The following is a 19,455-nucleotide window of genomic DNA, read 5'->3' as shown; positions in this document are numbered from 1 at the left end:
GAGTTCCCTTGCCTCCTCCACCAGCGCTCCAGTCTCCTCTTCGTCACCTCCACTGGCTGCGAACTATCGGCGGTGTATTGTTCGTCAACGCCCCGGAAGCCCAGAGCAACCGCCCTATCTGGTTCATACGTAACGTCGGGCCTCAGGCCTATGCATTCCAGTATGACGTGCTTCGCTGTCTCGTCTGCTCCCTGCGCGCTCATCCCACACTTCATTTCCACGTCCGTGTACTTCGCGTGGAGCACGCGGGTCCGCAACATGACGCTTCGGGCGTCCGCAGGCAGTGCACTGCCCTTGCTGTTGTCCATGAAAGGTATTCGCTTCATCTCCTGTTTCTCTCTGGCATAGAGGGCCAGCGCTGGTTTTCGGCGTGCTCCTTCCGCCCACCGCCGCGTCTCGCTCTCGATCACACTCGTGCGGATGCTCTGCTGTAGTTCCGGCTGTTCCGCGGCTGGACAGAAGACTGGGCTGCTGAGTTCATACCAATGTGTAAGCTGGCGCGTTCGTCGCACCCAACGGGTCGGGACGGACCGAAGATGCAAGCACATGAAAGTTTGTCTGGCCTAGCGCTCTTCGCTCATCCGGCTGAGGCGTCGCTCGAAGCCCAGCTCGGCTCGGGCCTCCCTGGCCTCAAAACCGGACCGGCCCATGCCTCCTTGGACGGCCTCGTTCGGTGCTGTTCGGCTTCCTCATAGTGCCGCCCTTCCCACCTCTCTCTGACGGACCTCGAGGTATTGGTAGGTACCTGATGACAGGCACAACACCGAGTTGCCGAATGTGAGTCCCAACACCACCACCACCTTCCAGAACGCTCGGGCGACCTCGTATCACTTATATCTCCAGAGGGCCTGGCCGTTGCTATGCCCTTGCTCCTCCTGCTCTTCGCCTTGACCTTCATCTCGTGCTCTAGGGGGTAGTGGTGCCCCGCCTGCAGGTATATATTCAGATATTTGTAGCGGCCCACCCACGGTACAGGGTTGTCCTGAATGGACAGGTTGGCGCTTCCGTTTTCCTCAGTTGGCCCAAAGGCCATCAGCCCAGATTTGTGCGAACTGAAGCTGAGCCCCAGGGCCTCTCCCATTGCACCACACTCGTTTATGAGCCCCTGTAGGCCCCGCAGTGAGTCCGCCATCAGTACCATATCGTCGGCGTGGATGAGTCTCGGGAGTTTCCCTCCCTTCCTTTCCCCACCTTCCAAATGTTCCAGTGAGAAGTCCTCCCCACTCTTCTGCAGCCGCCTTATGATTCCTGCTATGTACAGCATAAACAGCAGAGGCGACAGCGTTCACCCTGTCTCAAGCCTTCGGAGCAGGTCACTGGATGTGTTGTCTCCTGCTGCCACTGTGCTACCACTGCCGTCCCTCTGTACACTACTCTAGAGAGGTCTATCCACTCACCGCTGAGTTCCCGCTCTGCCAGCTGCGTCAACAGTTTTCGATGTTCGACCGTCTCGTAAACCTTGCTGATATCGAGAAGCCAGAGGTAAAGGGGGCGGTTGTCCTTCTGGGCGATCTCGATGGCCTGAGTCAGCACCAATAGATTGTCCTCTAGGCGTCTTTCCCATCGAAAGCCATCCTGCAACTCGCCTAGGATCGCCTCTGTCTCTGCCCATGCCTGCAGTCTTTTCCGCACCACCTGCATGAACAGTCGTTACAGCACCGGTGTGATTGCGATAGGACGGTAGGTGCCGAACGAGGGCTTGGATCCTCGGCCCTTCTATATGAGTCGGAGTCTTGATATTCGCCATTCGGCTGGAATTTGTCCCCTTCTCATGATCTGGCTCAGGGCTCGCTGCAGGAGTCCTGTTGTCTCCGGCCCCAGCTCCTTCAGCAGCCTGTTTGGTAGATTGTCTAGGCCTGTTGCTGTTGTCGTTCCCATCCTCCCTATCGCTTTCTTCAGGTCTCCCCTTGTGATGTTGTCCATTCTCGGCTGTATCTTCCGCTCCACCTGTCCTTCCGGCCCTCCATTCGCGATCACTGCGTCCGTGCTGCTCCCGCAAACATCGATCTGACCTTCTCTTCGATGTATCGGATGGTCGCCCTCGGCCCCACCTGCCTCGCCGTGGTGTCGGCTTTGAGCATTGGATCCTCCTTCGGTTTTCCCGTCTGGTCCCGAACATGTCGCCAGAACTTGCCAGGTGCTTCCCTTTGCGCCTCTTTTATGTCCTCCAGGAATCTTTTAACCGCCTTGGCCATTTTGGTCTGGATAAGGGTTGTCACCTTTACTTTCCTGTCCTGGTACTCCTTCCATTCCATAGAATTCTTCCTCAAAGGAGTTCCCCCTCCGCCCTCCTCCTGATCTCTCCTTAGAGAGTTCTGCACGCCAATTGTCTTCTCGTTATTGCCTTCCTCACCTCAATGTCCCACGATCGCTTTCTTCTCCACCCTTTGTGACCTGTGGGTCTCTCCACTTTTTCCTGGTGGTGAATCCACCATTGGATGAGGTCGTCATATGTCTCCAGCCGCTTGTTTTCAGCCTATGCTTCTAGTTTCTCCGCAATCATTTGGGCTTCCCTTTGTGCAACATTGCAGAGCCCCAATGATTTGCTCTGTTTGGTTCCTGCTGAGTTTCCTCCAAATGCAATCAGTAACTTGTTGTGGTCACTTCCAAGGCTCCTGTCGCCGTCCTCAACTATCTCCACGTACCTTAATTTCTCCTAAACGTCTGGGGACATTAGGCACTAGTCGATAGTGAAACTCATCTCCCTGGGAGTCCACGTTGTCGTCCCTGTGCATTTTTTCTGCGTGTTGACTATTATCATGTCCAGATGTTCTACCATGTCCAGCAGCAGTTTACCATTGTAGTTTGTTCTCCCATCGAACTCCTCAAGGTGCGCATTAAAATCACCCATTATGGTGGTGGGACTTGCAGTTTGTGGTAATCTCTCTCAATACACTTGACCAGTTCACTGTTCTTTTCCCCACTACCTGCCCCGGTCCACAAACAGACCACTAAAACTGCCGCCTCTTGCCCCGCTATTCTCCCTGTCATCCACAGGTGTTCTTGGCACTCTGGACCCTGCTTGTGCCATCCTGGCCCACTGAAAAATCCCGCCCCACCCCCTCTTTTCCCTTTGCCGTCTCTGTTACTTCCTTCCCGGACCCACCCTTCACACTCTGGGGGCCTTTCTTAATCTCTAAGATGTGTCTCTTTCACTTCGAAGACGCCAATGCTGTCCGCTTGAAGAATCTGGAAAGCTTCTTCCCATTCTCTCGCTTTTCTTGCTCCCTGTATGTATAGAAAAGACATCCTTACTTCTCTCCGCCTTTTCTTTCCTCTCCTATTTCGTCCTTTTGCTTTCGGACCCGTTGCCCCCCCCCCCCCCCCCCCCCCCTGTGTTCCCTTCTTTCACTATTTGTTGGTGGGGGCCCCCCTGTCCCCCTCTCGTCCTCCGTCGTTCGTTTCTCCTCACACCCGGCTTCTGCCAGCGGCCGATACTTCGCATAGGCTGCTCGTTGCGCCTACTCTTTACTGGCTGCTCTAATAATACCATAGGACGTCAACGCTCCGTGGTCTTTTTCCCTCGCTGGCATTTGGAGGTGTCTTTGGGCGGATCTGCTGCCATAAAAAAGGGGCTATCATCCCTGTGATCTTCGTAGTCACTCGCTGCACTCCCTCATTTGAGTACAGAGAGGCCTCGTTAGTGATGCACCTGGGATTTAGTACCAGATCCATGTCTACGAAACGCGCCTTGATCCTTATGCACATCGTCCGTATCCGTACATTAGCCTTGGCTGCATCTGCTTGCATCTCCTTACACCGGCTAGACACCTCCGGTATAGAACAGATGATAAGCTCGGCACCCCCTTCCTTTCCATGTTTCTTCCAACTTGGCCGTCACGTTCTCCACTGTGCCCTGCAAGGACCTCGTTGAGGCAAAAGTGGAGCACGTATTTCCTAGGGAGTTTTCGGGCCTTCCCCTCATATGAACGGATGGCCTCATGCGCCTTGTCCATGGTCACTCTCCTTTGATAGAGAAACTCAACACTGTCCTCCACCCGTACTTCCTGGACCAGCGCCGCCGCAAATCTTCCTACATTCCCATCTCCTGCCGCAATGATTTCTCTCTTGGCCCCCTTTGGGGATCTCAATGGTGTCGACCCTGCCCTTCTCTGTTCCGTGGGCTGGGTAGGGACTTGGCCCGGTCTTGGTTCTGTGGGGTGGACTGGGGCTCCGGCTGGTCTCTGCTCTCTGTTACTCGACTCCGCCGAGTGCTCTTGTCTATCTTCTGCCTTCCTTTTCCTGTCACTTTCCTTCCAGCTGCCGGCAAGCTCGGCCCCGTCTCTCCCCTGTCACCCTGGTGATAGCGCGTTGTTCTCCTGGCGCCCTGGTGATATCATGTCGTCCTGGGCTTGTTCTTGGCCGGCTGCCGTTGGCACTACGCTTTCTCCCTTCGCCTCGGGCGCCGTGTCCTCCTCCTCATCTTCCTCAATCCCTGTTGGTTTTTTTATGCTGCATTTCCATCATCCTCTCCAATATCGTTTACCTCGCTGCCTCAACCTGCTTCTCGTTCTCGAGACTCGCTATCCGCTGCGCGAGAAGGCCAATCACAATCCTGTCCACTTCCGATTGCCTCACTAATCCAGCTAGCAGTGCATGTACCTCCTCAAACCGCTCCTGTTGTCCTTGGACCATGATTATCCGTCTCTCTATGTCCATGCTTGTCACTTCCTCAGTTTCTGTTTCCTTTCATCTTCTACCCTGACTGCTTTCTCCCCGTTCTGGCCTGTTACTTTGCTGTCCTCGTGTACCACTTTCGGGGTTCCGTTTCTGACCTGGAAGTTTCCTTGATCTATCGGAGGAGGCATCAATTCCTTTTGCCTGACGGGGCCTGTCTCCTGTATCCTCCCTTCCCCTTCTTGCGTCATTTGGGCTTTCTCGGAGACCTCCCTTGCTTCTTCGCCTCACCTCGCATTGCCTGTTGTATGTTGGTGAGCTCTGCAACTTGTTCTTCCAGCTTCTCCCTTTTAGCTCGTTCTGCTGCCCTAAATGTTTTCTCCTCTTCAAAAAGCGTTTTGAGACACTCTCGTTCTCTTCAATCTTCTTTTGCCTTTATCAGGGCATTCTCTAAAATCTCATAAAGTACCTCAATTTTAATGCACAGCGCGCATCTGTAACGGTTTGTCTCTGCCTCCTTGAGTGCTTCAAATGGCGTCGCCTCTAGATCTACCCACCGGTCGCATCCCTCGCACTTTACCAACCCCTCCACCGTCATTCTCGATCGTATTTGCTTGTTTAGTTGTCTCCTTCTTATTCGGTTTGCTGGCCATGTTGTCTGTCCTTCCTCGAGGCGTGCCTTCGGGTGTTTTTCTCGTTCTTGTATTTTTTCTGCCTCGCTTATCTCGATCGGAGTCACTTCTCGCTCCATCCAACGGTCGCATCCCGCTTATTTCCTCCCTACCAAAAAGCACTGACTAGCCCCTCAACGTCGCCGTGAGGCAATTAGACTCTTATGCCTTTTCAAAAGTACACACGCATTAAAAGCACCTCTGTAACTCGATACAATTACTTATACAGCGATACAAATTTGAAAATCACACATTGCGCGCCAGTGTTTCTGCATCTGTCTCCGAACTCTTGCCTCGGGCCTCGAGATGCGCTGGCCGCTGGAGCGGGGAAGTCAGTGGACGGTGAGAACGCGCTAAAAACACGATCCCGCGAACTGTTTCGCTTCTGGGAGTACGTCACAGCGCGAGATTCGTGCCACGTTCGTGCGCGCGCAGCTTTCTTTTCTTTTTCGTGGAAACTAGTTGTTTTTGCAATATGGTCAAGCACGGATTTTTGTCGTCATGACACCACCTGCTGTGCCTATCTGTGCCAAGTGGGAAACAATTACTGCCGAAAGCCGGGATACCAATGGTTTCGAGTTCCAATGGACGTGCGCTACGCTCTTCTAGTCTTCTCCTCTTGCTTAAGTTTCTCATTTAAATGTTCGCAACAGAAGCTAACTGTCGCAGTGGTAGTGAGTATTAATTGTTTGATTTTGGCAATAGCTGCGATGGTTTCACATTACAAAACCCAATCCTATCATTGTTTCGGATTCCCCTTGTTCGCTTGTCGCGAGAAATATGCTGTTTTCAAGTAACTGGCAACTTCTTGTAATATCAAGATCGACCACATGCTCGCTTCAAAAGATGGTAAACTTCTTGCGGTCAGCTGTTTATTTGGAATAGGTGTCAGCGATGCACGCGTCTGTTCGCGAGAAGTGAAAGTGAGCCTAAATATTTTTTTATCTACTGAGCATGTGTGATGGAGCAATCCGTGCTGGTTTCCCGTTTTGTCTAGCAGTGACGCACTCCTAAATTCAAGTCATGATATTAAAAATTAATACAGGTTCTCGATGAAGACTTAATACAAGAGAGCTGAGCTTCTGTTTTTGTTAACCTCATTGCTTAGCTTCCTTTAGTGGCAAGGCACCGTCGTCGGTCTTTACTTATGCTTACTTATATAATCAAATTTGAAATGATCGTCAATTGAGCGTGGAGGTATTTGACTCAAGGAGAAGAGAAACAGAGAAGATACAAGTATTTTGTGTCGCAGTTTTGAATTTGAAGTACCATTTTTTGAAAGGATGTACAGAATAGGCTTGCTGTTGTCATATGACTATGTCAGGCACGTAAAGGCCAATCAAGCAAGTAATTCAACTTTTTTTTCTTGGCCCCACGCCTGTGGCTGGACTGCGCAAGGCCTGTGAGCATGCGCCAAGAAGCTCGAAAAGGATCGCAAACCTACAGATATTTTATGTAAATTTGGCGAAGTGTTTCTGCAAGGACGTTTTTCATCACCTTCGTTGCACGAACCCTTAACGTTTTATCATGTTTTGTTGTTAATTTCTTTGATTCTTCTGCGCAAATAGTGAGGAATGTCGTGTGCATTTACTACGGCCTGTCGAATAAAAAATGAACACAGAAGAACAAACATTGCATATTTTTTGTGTATGTGTTACTTTTGTTGCTTTGCTAGGTCTCTGCTGCTTTGCGGCTCGTCTCGCGTTTCAATGCTGTCATGTGTGCGTTTCAACGCACATTAACCAGCATTAAAGCCCGAAAACCAGCCGCAAAGCAGCATAAGGCTAGCAAAACAACAGGCAAACCGGGGGAAAAAGAAAGCTGCAATATATATTTTAAATCGATGTGGTGCAAGCTACCGCCCATCCATCCTAGCACAATGGCTCTGCCGTGCGGTTTCGGGTTTAGTTTTGCAGTGCCCCCATGTTGATTTTCGTACAGCCTCCGGATGCGAGGGGATTCAATGGGTCCTCCGGACTTCCAGAGTTTACCAGATCGTGTTCCATGGGTGGTATAGGAAGTTTTCCTCCTCTGGTTGGCTAACCGGATGAGCGACCGCCGTGCTTGCATACCGTACGGCGGGATAGCGCTACCGACGTCATTAGATGCCGGCTGGAAGCAGACGACGATACGCCACCTGCTTTCACCGCTATGATTTATTAAATACTGCGAAGTTTTAGAATAACGTATGCAATTTTACCGTACGCTAGCGCTAAATTTATCACTTGTATTAGCGCACGCGACGCAAGAGAGTTTTAGAATAGCGTTTCTCCGTCGCGACGCAAAAGCCCAAGCACTTCGGGCTTACAACGCCACCAGGATAGTCACAATTTTTATTTCACAGAAGAAATGCTGTAACTTGAGAAAGAAACAGTTTTTTTTTTGCGGTGGTCAAAAGAACTAGATTGGTTTAAACATGAGAATGCGACGCGAGCGGACGACCGGTCGTGTCCGTCTGCATCACTTCAGCAAAAGAGGTATCGTGTACTGACCTTCGCAGATCGTACCTTCGTCGAGAAATGTTCGAGTGTCGCAAGTATCAAGTTACCGGGGATCGTTGCCAAACCGAGTACAACGTCGTCCCGTATTGAAAATCGCCGTCGCAAGGATGCCGCCGACATCGCACTCACGACGCCGCCAAAGCAGCTGCCGACATAATCCTGGAAGCCGCGATTTTTTTTAACTCTGCTCGTTTTGGCTTTAGCCAACTTCTCATCACGAATCCTTCTTGGAGACGAGCAAAGACTCTTCGCGTACGCACGCTATTTCCGAGAAATAGCGCACGCTAAAATTGCGCACGCAAAGCGCAAAACCTGGTTTGCGTTCGGAGCATGCGCAGTGGCGACGACGCTATTCTTTGCGTGCGCAAGGCTTTAGTGTGCGCTATTGTATAACTCCCTACTTTCAGCAGATATGATGTGTTACCGCTCGATTATAAATGGGATTGTGGTACACGAACCACTTCCGTCCCACAGTAAGCTGAGCAAGCACTGTCACATAAGACAACAATTTTGTTCTTTCATAAATTTGGCGTACCTTGAGCCAAGCAGCACGGAATTCGGCCAAGCAATGGCCAATGGCAGGCGATGATCGTTTGGCTAATAGCCAAAAAATATCCATTCATTGGCCAATGTGTGACCGATGACTGATGGTCAGTGGCCATTGGCCAATGGCCAAAGAAACGCCAGTCATTAGCCAATGGCTTGCCACTGTCTGGCCGCAGGGCGAAGGGCCATTTCCAGCCATTGGCTAATGATTGGCCAATGATTGGCCAAATCTCTGCTGCTTGGGGAGTTAACCGCTTATATTTCCCTACGTAAAAGCGACTATTAAAGTGTGTGCTTGAGCGAAAAGTGGCCACTTTCCAAGAAGAGTGTCCAGCCCTTAATTTCACTTTATAGTAGCTTCCTATTCGCTGGAACGATTATTGACGCCTTGCATGGGAGAAAGAGTGGTGTCAATCCTTGGTCCGGTGGCACCGATCACATGAGGATTACTCGTATGACCCTTCGTCGCATTATCTTCATTTTCAGAAAAAAATGCATGTTGTGACATGTGCAGTTTATTTACTCTGTTAAAATAGTTTTGTTGCTTTTGCAGTTGTCGAATGCGGGACTGATTTAGTAAATGCATCGAGATTTAAAGACAATGAGGAGCTTGCCAAAGTTTAGAGTTTCCACTTTTATCCCCTTTTATTACAACACTTCACGAAACAACCTTTTTGCTGCAAAAAATGACCTTTCTTACAGTCGTGGTTAATATAGTGCGAATGGCAGTTTGAGAAACTGCGGGGTTTTCTATAGTACTTGCATAACTTTATGCAAGGTGACGAACCTGAATCACCTGCTCCAAAAGCTCAAATATGGTGGCACGCTACTACAGCCATGATGGTGCACTCACGTATCTTTTTGCTGCAGATTAAACTTTTGGGCATCGCCAGCAATGACGGGGCCCATGTACTAGACGGACCACGGGACGGCAATAAAGCGATCGTTCTCGAGCAAATCACGGGAAAACAGCGGCTCCCGGTACCCGTCCTGGTGGATTTCAATTTAGGAGCATTAGCAGCCTGCCAACACTGTTCATCAGCTACGATGCTTCTACAAGAGCCGCTATCGCACGTCGGTCATTCGGCGCACGCTACCACAGCCGTGATGGAGTACTCACGCATATTTTTGCTGCAGGTTGGTTTTTTGAAAACTTCAGCTCGCAGTCGCCCAAGCAACTATTGTCGGCTAGTGATATCGTGATCCAGTGTTTGGTTGTTGCGTTTTCGCCGCGTGTGCTATTGGTTTCGGGACGTCATGTCCGCAAGTGTGCGGTGTGTTCTTTTTAGTTCAATCGGGTGATGTAGAATCAAACCCCGGATTTGGCAATGACACTGTTGTACCAGTGCCCATAGCGGACCTTCTGGCAAATGCTTTTGCTACCGTTCAAAGGATAGAGCATGGACAGAACGCCATACTTTTCGAAATAAAGGAGCTCTAAGAAATTCAAAAAGCGACAGATGATACTGTGCAGCACTAATCCTCGAGGGTTTCCGCCATTGAGGGCAACGTTTCTAAAAACCTATTGGCTGGAGCTAATGCCGTACCAACTGAGAGTGCTGTTGCATCTCAGATTCATGATGTACACTCCGGCTGCGATTACGCTGCGAATAGCCTTAGATACTGTGGCCTACTCGTTCACGAAATGAGAGACGATAGCAATAAAACATGAAACGCGCTAAAAGCCAAAGTTATCGAGTTCTGTTCAATGCAGCTTGGAATTGACATTACTACAAACCTTATCGAAAGAACGCATCGCTTGGGCAAATTTCTATCAAGCAAAGAAGGTCTCATCATTGCTGAATTCTTGCGATTCAAGACAAGGATGGCATACTGTGTTCGATACATTGGCTAAAGAGAGCATTGTTCCTTGAAGGCTCTTCAGGGAAGAAGTAAACTACTTGGACACGCGAAAGAAAAACAGGTTCCTTTTAAACTCCGTTTGGACATGTTAAAATTAGGTAACTAAGTTTTTGAATGTCACGATGTATCTTACTGCGTCAGGGTATCCAGATAACAACGCAAAGGCGCTTATAATCGCACACACTGTGCACGGTCTTTCACCGCTAACGCAAGGCGTGCACAAACTCTTTCTGTGTCTTTCACTAACATACGAAGCGTTCATTCGAAGCGTGACCAACTAAATGGTGTCATAACCGATAGCAAAACAGGAACTTTCGTGTGAATCGAAACGTGGCTGAAGCTCGAACGTACTGACAATGTCAGTTCCAACTTCAAATTTTTCATCGGGACCGACAAGAAATAAAAAAAAAAAACGGGGGGGGGGGGGGGGGCGGTTGCGGTGCGTGGGGATTGCGACAAAGAAAAACTTACGTCCAAGTATAGTCCACATAGATAGCCCTTTAAAAGTATTATTAATTAGTATATCTTCAGCTTTCAGGATGTGATGTGTCTTTTTTGTGTGTGTTATAGGACTCCTGATTGTGACGGCATGTTCTGTACGCATTTGAAAAATCTCATTCGTATGAGAAATTTATGTGTCCTATAAATACATATGAATCATACATGATATATAAGAGCTTCTAAGAAACTTGTTAAAAGATTCTTATAAGTTTATTATACGGTTCTTATATCTCTATTGAAAATCCCATCAAGGTACGTAATTTAGGACACTGACTGCCAGTCCGCAGCCTTGATATAACGTGATGGACCATCAGACGTCATTTAATGGTCCATCAGATCACGTCTGACTGCCACTGCCAAGGGATTTTCATCAACAAGGGCAGCATTTATATAAGAGTAAAGCTATACGCACTCATAAATATCGCCAAATGCCTCAATAAAACAAAATGTTCGAGGAAAAAAAAAAAAAAGGCAGGACCACCGCGAATGGAACCCGCGACCACTTGCGTACAAATCAGACATCTTAACCCCTACGCTATACCACCACTTTGGAAACACGATTTCACCATTCGTTTTATACGAGATGCCTCGGTTGCAAATGCAGTTAAGACTTCAGCATGTTATGCAAAGCACTCGTACATCACTCGCCGTACTTCAAGTCTACTCACCTGGCATGTAGAGTACTTTCGCGCCGTAGATCCTTTTGTTCCCGCGTCTCCGGCCCAGTAGACCTGGTACACCTTGTCGTCTTCAACCACACCGCTAAAGTCCCTTACATCGCCGGAACTCACAACAGGCTGGGTCTTGTCGAGTAGAAATTCTACTAAAACATAAAACACTGTAGAGTCCGGGCAGGATCGACAGGTTGGAGCAAGCGGGCAAACAAGTCGAGTCGAGAGCGATCGTTCATGAAAGCTCGGCGAAGCCTCTACGGGCGAAGCGAAGTGGCGTTTTCGGCGTTTCGGCAGGCTTCTGATCAAGGTTGTCGGTCGGCTGCGTGTCATATCTCTAACATCAGCGGTTTTATGGGCTCACGTCCCGAAATCGTTTTCTTGTGCATAGATTCCCTATTGAAAATTCCATCAAGGTACGTAATTTGGGACACTGACTGCCAGTCAGCAGCCCTGGTGGAACTTGCCCTGATGGTCCATCAGACGACGTCTGACTGCCACTGATGGAATGTCCCAAATTACGTATGTGGTGGTCTTTGATGGAACGTATTGTGGTGGTCTTTGATGGAACGTATTGCGGTGGTCTTTGATGGAACATATTTGATGGAAGGTGTGATTGTGATCACTGCTGAGCTGATAGGATAGCCTAACCAAATTGCAGCGTTGCCAGAGAAACTATTACATACTTTCGACTGCCATAGGATCACTGCAAGTTAACTTCAAGGAGAACAGCCAATAAAATGACAAGTAAAATGCAAAATCAAACCTGTTGTATCTTTATTAGGTCACAGAAAACGCCCGCCTTGAGCGATGCTCAATCTGAAAAGGTAAAACAAACAGCACAGTTAAAATAAATTAAGTTAAAGCAGGTGGTAACTGCAATGGTGAAACTGACAAATGGTGATTTGGAGCTCTTGTAGCAGGCAAAAACTGGTTTTGGGGCAGACATTCTCACTTTTGGAGCAAACATTTTACCAATGTTATTGCGTCATTTCCAATGCAGAAGTTCAAAAATGCTATAACAACTTGGAACCTAATGCCGGAGCTGAGGGTTTCTCAGCAATGGTGACAGCTGCTCATATTGAATTCGAACAAGGGAATAAGTCTGTACCCGTCCTTATTTCTTGTTTTTTTCTTTCACTTTTGAAATTTGATTTTTTAGGCAACAGGGACATTCCTTCACAAACGGGCCCACGTGCACCCAAAGCATGTTTCAGAGAAACGCCCTCGATGTCTGAACCTTTCGAGACGACCGTATACTTTAATTCACAAAACGTATGCGACTCAGCTGAAGCTAGAGAGCAAGCATGCATGCTACGACAGGCAGTCCCTTGCTTCCATGGATGAACACGAGCAGCAGACATATCTGAACTATGCTCACGGATGCTTTCTGTCTGCGCTCTTCATGAAACAATAATAATGAGCTGCGACATAGCGGTAATGCCAATAGCCCATCTGTAAAAAATTTGCCTCTCTTACGGAGAAATTCTCTGGCACCTATGCTGCCGGAAAGGTCATCCGTAATTCTAATAACGGAAAAATCCTTTTAAACATATACACAATCCGTAAATAAAAGGACATTCCGCAAAACAGATTATGGAAAGTGCTCTACTATCCGTAACGCTATTCAAGAGCTGTCCATAAAACAGACTGGAATATGCATTCCATAAAACCTATTACGGAAATCGCTCTAGTATCCGTAAAAGTGCATAAAAGTTGTCGGTAAAAGGGCAAACAGAGTAGGCTTTCCGTAACTTATATTACGGAAAGCACTCTTGAGTATCCGTAATCCTATGGGGAGCGCAAGTTTGTCTGCTTCTTGCACAGGGGTTGCGGTAATGTCAGAAGGCCGAGCTCTTATTGGCTGATTGAACAAAAAAAATAGTGCGTAGACCTCATGGTGTCTAGCATTGTGGTCTACCCACTATATTCTTCCAATCAAAGCCAATGAGAGATCGTCACCCTTCTGACATCACCGTAATGTCTGTGCAAGAAGCAGACGACTTACTCTCCGCATAGGGCGGTGTCAATAGAAAGGTAGGCTGTAAAATGAGCTCGAAGAATTAATGCCTTCATCTAGCAAGCTGAACTTATCAAAGGTTTTCTTTTTGAGACACAGATTCCCATGAAAACTTTTAAGGTGCAACTCCAGTCTGTGTAAAATAAAACTACATTATTTGAATTTGACAATGGGCACCAATGTATAGAATCGAGAGCTGCCACAACCTGTTGTGGAAAGCAGGCAACACAGCTGAGCAATGCATCTGCAGCAAGTTTCCTTAATGTCAGTTGTTTTTTCTTCTGTCAGTTCTGGCATTCAGACCAATGTGCACAATTATAGAAGGTAGTGGGATTACAAAACATTATCTGCAGTCTGAACGACCACCGCAGTCATTGCATTTTTAAACAGCGATATAAAGCACCTTCTTGACAACACCAAACGTCACTCTCACTCATCTGCGTCGGCACTCATGCTTGAAATTAAAGAGAATGCTGTTTTCACATTCCACAGAGACGGAGCTGTGCCTTTACATGTCACAATGGTGTTCACTGCTAAAATAGACCTTTGGTAAGAATATGAGCTCAATGCTTGTAGGTGCAGATTTCTCCAGTTCATTTAACAGGCAGTCGCTTAGTGATGCTGCCCTATACATAAAATAATGTTCATTATTACGCTGATACAACCAGGTTTTCTATAAAAAAAAAGTTACAGAATTTTGAAATGGAAAAGGATCTCTTTAAACGAATATTAAAAACTCTTTCCTATGCTGCTTGCAGCAATCATGCAATGTCACCTGAATAATTGATGAGAAAATAAGAAAAATACCTTCGAACACTTTATTTGGGTCCTTGAAGAGCCAAAGTAGAGCCCCCCGTGGTGTTTGGCCTTTGTTTTCAGATGCTGCATGTAGCATAATGTGCTAAAGAGAAAACAGAGAAAAAATAATTAAATATCTATAGCAGATGCAAATTGAGCTTGTGCATAAAACACAGCCCCCCTCAGTCCATTTAATTATTAGCCATGAATCTTATACAAAAGTCCAATGGACATGGCCTCTAATTGTTCATCCTGTGACCCGATATCTGAAACCAATGTTTGACTTGAGGGTCTTGTTCTCCTGTTTCTTAGTCAAAACCGATACACTTCAAGCCTAAATTCGTTCGAAACTTAGAAAAAAATGCAAAGCCGGAATTGCAATAGTGATTTGGTTTATAATCTGAAGCATTTCTTCAGAACTGATGAACCAACCGGAAAACTCGATTCAGTTTGAGTAATGCTTGATTTCTAAGGTTCATGAGATGTTGCAGAAGAGTCTATGTAAAACTGGCTAAGCTCATATCCCAGACTTTCATAAGATTGGGCAGCCACTCAAAATCTCCCATTAGAACGAAGGGCTAGTTGCACTCTTTCTCGTTGTCGAATCAGGTGGTCAGCCTTGAGTGCTTAGAGTGTGTGAACATAGAAACTTGATTTTCTCTTTAGATATCCCAGAAGGTTTTCACAGAACTGAGCGGGTGAAAGAGTGCATGTGTACTAAAACTGCTATCAAAAACTGGGGACTAAGCAGTAGCTTAGTCCATAGTCCCCAGTCTTACAATTTGGGAGCTCCATCCTACCCACGTTTGAGCACACCTGTGCACACGCTTTTGAGTTGAGCGAGTGGTAAAAATTTACAGAGTATTTATATATGGCATGCAAGTCTGTTTGCAAGCTCCACACTTAGTGCACCTGATTACCCCCAAAATGTGATCTAGCCATTCCCTTTACCCCAAGTGCCTACCACTCAAGGAGCTTGCTTGGCCACCTCGTCAGCGCATTCTGGCTGCGCATTTCTTTTGTTGCCCGTTGAAAGGCGGACCCTTCTTCATAATTTTCTCTGAGAGACTGTTCCGATGTGTGCGAACGATGCATTTTGGTGTACCTGCATGCCATATACTCCAATTTACAAGTTGAATTTGGAGCTGACAAAAGCATAGGGTCAGATGCACGATTTTAAAACGCTTTCTCTCTGCATGAGCGCTCATACAAACCAAGCTGTCATCATGTGCCTCTGCCGTTGCCTGTGCTAGAGTCAAATCGGTCACACAAACCATAAAACAGACCAACCGACTGGTGAAAAGTGACAAAAAGGTTCGCCCACAAATGCTGTCGAATTTAAAGTGAAAATAGGTCAAGCCGAGACGAGCAACCCATTAAAAAAGAGGTACCATGAAACTTTCATTACACCAGTTATTTTATATCTACAAGAAATAAATATGTGAAGCCAACCGCATAAAATTAATTTATAGAGACCATATCGGATCTGCACAGATGAGGAAAAAGCCAATCTTGTGGAAGGCCTTCTTAATAACTGTGGCCTTTGATCTAGTGAAGCTGTACAAGTTAGGATAGAATAAATGTTAGACAGATTTTTCTCCACACATTGTGGACAAATAGGCATCCGACTATGACTGTGGAGGGGGGGGGGACACAGGCAGCAGCTGCATCTTTCTTCTGCGTGCACCTCGACCAAGTCGTATTAATTTGGTTGTGGGGACCTGTACCTGCATGTCTTGGCACAGAAGTCCGCCGAGCACAGCGATTTCTGTGCCAAGACATGAAGGCTACAAGACATTTTTCAAAGAATTGGGCAGCTAGCAGGACTAGTGGGCAGCGAAACCACTGCCACTCACTGTGAGAAAAACCCTGGTTAGATGTGATCAATATTGTTTAAACAGTTTTCAGAAGGGTGCTGTCAGTCACATCAAGTTTGCTTTTCTCTCAGACCATGCTAGATTTTAAAAACTGAACTATTTACTTGCCAGCAAAAAACATGTGCAGCGAACTCCACAAAATGACTTTTTCAAAGTGACCAATCGTCAAAAACTGCTCCACGTTGTACAATTCCAAATGTAGTTCCTGAAAAAAAAAAACATACAAACACGAATGACAATTTATACAAATGAGAGTTGCTTAAATCGTAGCTGGCTATAACTATCCAAGCTAATACTGCAATACAATGGCCACAGGAGACTGCCAGAAATCAGCTGACTTGTGCTCCAAGAAATTCCTACAAACAAGACTTAAGAACCATGCAGTTCCCTTTACTTAAAGGTTACCTTATAATGTGTTAGAATATACAAGAAAACAGATTTCAAATCTTAGAGCAAGACCTTGTAGGCATCGACATAAACTAAGCGAAAAAATTATGCGATTAGAGGACCCTTACAATATTTGTCGCCTTGGGCAAGATACTTTATATAAAGACTACCTAATTAAGCTAGTTAAGAAAAACGTAGCCTATATTGGTTACTCCTAAGAGGTAATTCCATTATCTTACTTTACTTCTTTTATTAAACAAATAAACAAGGAAAACTAGGAACCGGCTATGCTCAGGTTTTTTGCACAAAGTGCCTGTATCAGTGTTATTACATCTTATACTGAAGGAGCAGTTGCTTTTCTAAATTTTCATCCAAAAGTTTTACATTTCTGAAGGCAAGCACATCCATTTCCATCGCTGAACAAGCTTTCAACTGGCACACTTGGTGGAATGGCTTGCATGCACAAGGATTTGTTCCTGGTTAAAACCTCAACAATATACAAAGCCATTGCCTCTGAGGTTACCTTTCTCCACCACTGCTCCTCACTGTAAGCACAACTTTTGGAGGGAGTTGAGAAAAAATATTCTCCTTGTTTATCTGTTGTCAGTGTTTTCTCTGCATTGCTAGCTGCGCTTTGTCATTGGCACTTGTCATCGATAATCCGAAGTGCATAATCTTTTTGGTCATTGTCTATCCATGACAATCTAGATATAAGGTATGCATCACATCATGCTCCTCAATGTAACTGTAATTAGAAAATTAACTCCAAAAGAACATTGCTACTTTTTTATTCAGTAAAAATAACGTGATACAGAACTTACTTCCCACAAACTTAGTGTGTGACAGTTAGTGTTACCAAGAAAACAATTGTTACATCAATATGTTGCTTGCAACGTGTCACTACTTAATACTACCTGCGATTCAAACGTGGCAAGTTCATCGGCTACAAAAAGCCAGCAGCAGGTGACCTAGTATGTTTGAATTTAGCTATAGTAACTAGTCAAATGAATTTAGCATATTAGGTTTGAATCTAGCTGTAGTGAATAGTAACACCAGTTGGGGTCAAAACAATGTTACATGCGACGGACACTACTACAAAACTTGTCGGAAGTGACACCAGCTGGATCAGCGTTGTCTCCCTCTCCAAGTCGTGCTCGATCTGTAATAACTCACTTTTTACTTACCATGAAAATACACCAGCGAAGTTGACTCCGTAACTCGACTTGTTCAAATAGTTAAATCATAAAACGTTGCTCGACATTTCGTACCTTCTGAAAAACAAGACATACACAAGACTGTCAGAATGCCAGTTAAAGCAAGTGAGAGTAGCTTAAACCGCAGTTGGCACTGGACATGCAAAGTAACCCAGCAGTCCAAGCATGGCTGCAGGAGGCTGCAAGAGATCAGCCAACTTGTGCCCTGAAAAACCTCTACAAAACAAGAATAAACCATGCAGTTCCATTTTGATGGTAACTCATAATGTGCTAAAATATGCATTAGAAAAAGGCTTGATACATGTTCAAACTGGGGCTTTAGGGGCAACATGTTAGATGTGGCTGATATTGCTACAACAGTTGTCGAAAAAGTGACATCAGCTACTTGAGCGTTGCCTCCCCCTCCGGGACATGCTCATTCTGTAAGAACTCAGACTGGAGACTTACCATAAAAAAAATACAAAAGAGAAGTTGACTCCATAATTCAACTGGTTCAAATGGTTAAGTCGTCAAACATAGCTCGACGTCTTGAGGTGCACACTGTATTTTCTGAAAAACAAGACACAAGATTGTCAGACTGTCAATTTAATCAGGTTAGAGCAGCTTAAATAGCAGATGGCACTGGACAGGCTAAGTAATCATGCAGTGCAAGCATGGCTGCAGGTGGCTGGCAGACCGGCCGACTTGTGCTTTGAAAAACCTCTATATAAAACAAAAAGAAAGAACCATGAGGCTTCACTTAGTTCAAAGCTTAAAAGTTACTATTTAAAGGGGGGTGCAACGATTTCCGGACTTCGGTCAAAAATTTGTGGAGGTTGCTCTCCGACACTTCTGAAGTAAAGAACAGGAAACCGATTTCGCCTGCGTGTCCTAGTTGTTGCGTAAAAAAAAAGACAGCTATTGGCATTTCGGGCACCCCTCAACTCACTCCCAGTCTTCAGGGTCACACCTGGTCGCACTCCTAGTGACGTCATTCGGAGTGCCGTGTAGGTTCCCGTGTGCCATCTCGGAGGACGCTTCCTCTCCCTCTCTCTGCTGACATTAGCGGGCGTTATGCTGCAGCTTGGAGCCGAGCGAGGGCACGTAATCTTCTAGCCGTAGTTCCTTCGGCTGCCACTTGCGGCTGCAAGTGGGGGAAAAAGCTGGGCTTTTGTTTTGCGATTATGCAGCAGAATCGCAACATTCTTAATGAAGGAGATGTTTTCTGTATCCCCCGGGACGTGATAAACAACATAAAAATTACGAGATGCAAATTCTCTTAATCATAAAATCGTTGCACCCCCCCTCTAATAATAATACATTTAAATATCAAACGAATAATTATTTTGCGCGAGAGCAAGGGGCAAAAAAGTTGCAAGGAGATAATTTGTAAAGTGGCAGGATGCCGGTTGCTGTAATTAAACAGACGCAGACTCCTAATAACACGGGATATGAATACCATATCATGTCGCCCACATCTGCCTTGACACTGTAGCACTCGCAATGCGTGCATGCATCACCGGTTCACAGCAGCATACCGCAGCAAATCATGTATTGGCTCTGGGGGCTCAAACATTTTACAGATCAACCATCTGTGGTTACAATTACAGGATGCCTTCCCGTTTTAAATAAACGAGTTGAAATAAGTTTTATTTGCATACAGTTCCCAGACTTCTGTGTGGGCTTTTGTGAGTCGTTTCAGTTGCTTTTTTACGATGGTGTGTCCTGGAGCATTCTCAGATTGAAAATTCGTACAACTGCCGAACCGTCCTATCCGATGAAAGTATAAACAAAATATTACATCATTCAC

At 46.3% G+C, this 19,455-nt stretch overlaps 1 protein-coding gene and 1 pseudogene across 1 annotated transcript in view; both read right to left on the bottom strand.

Annotated features, from left to right (window-relative positions):
- Positions 1 to 3,480: 3,480 nt before the first annotated feature.
- LOC115319182 lies at positions 3,481 to 4,659 on the bottom strand (annotated as a pseudogene).
- Positions 4,660 to 4,664: 5 nt separating this feature from the next.
- The window catches only part of LOC121046430 (cholesterol 7-desaturase nvd-like), a 49,277-nt gene continuing 34,486 nt past the window's right edge, over positions 4,665 to 19,455 (bottom strand). Inside the window, exon 4 of the mRNA XM_040500655.1 lies at positions 4,665 to 4,775. Coding sequence (XP_040356589.1) covers positions 4,665 to 4,775 — 111 coding nt within the window. The remainder of the gene's footprint in view (positions 4,776 to 19,455) is intronic.

The sequence above is a fragment of the Ixodes scapularis genome, unplaced genomic scaffold, assembly GCF_016920785.2.
Source record: "Ixodes scapularis isolate PalLabHiFi unplaced genomic scaffold, ASM1692078v2 PGA_scaffold3__209_contigs__length_174095766, whole genome shotgun sequence".
Lineage (NCBI taxonomy): Eukaryota > Metazoa > Arthropoda > Arachnida > Ixodida > Ixodidae > Ixodes > Ixodes scapularis.
This window is presented reverse-complemented; position numbering and strand designations above follow the sequence as displayed.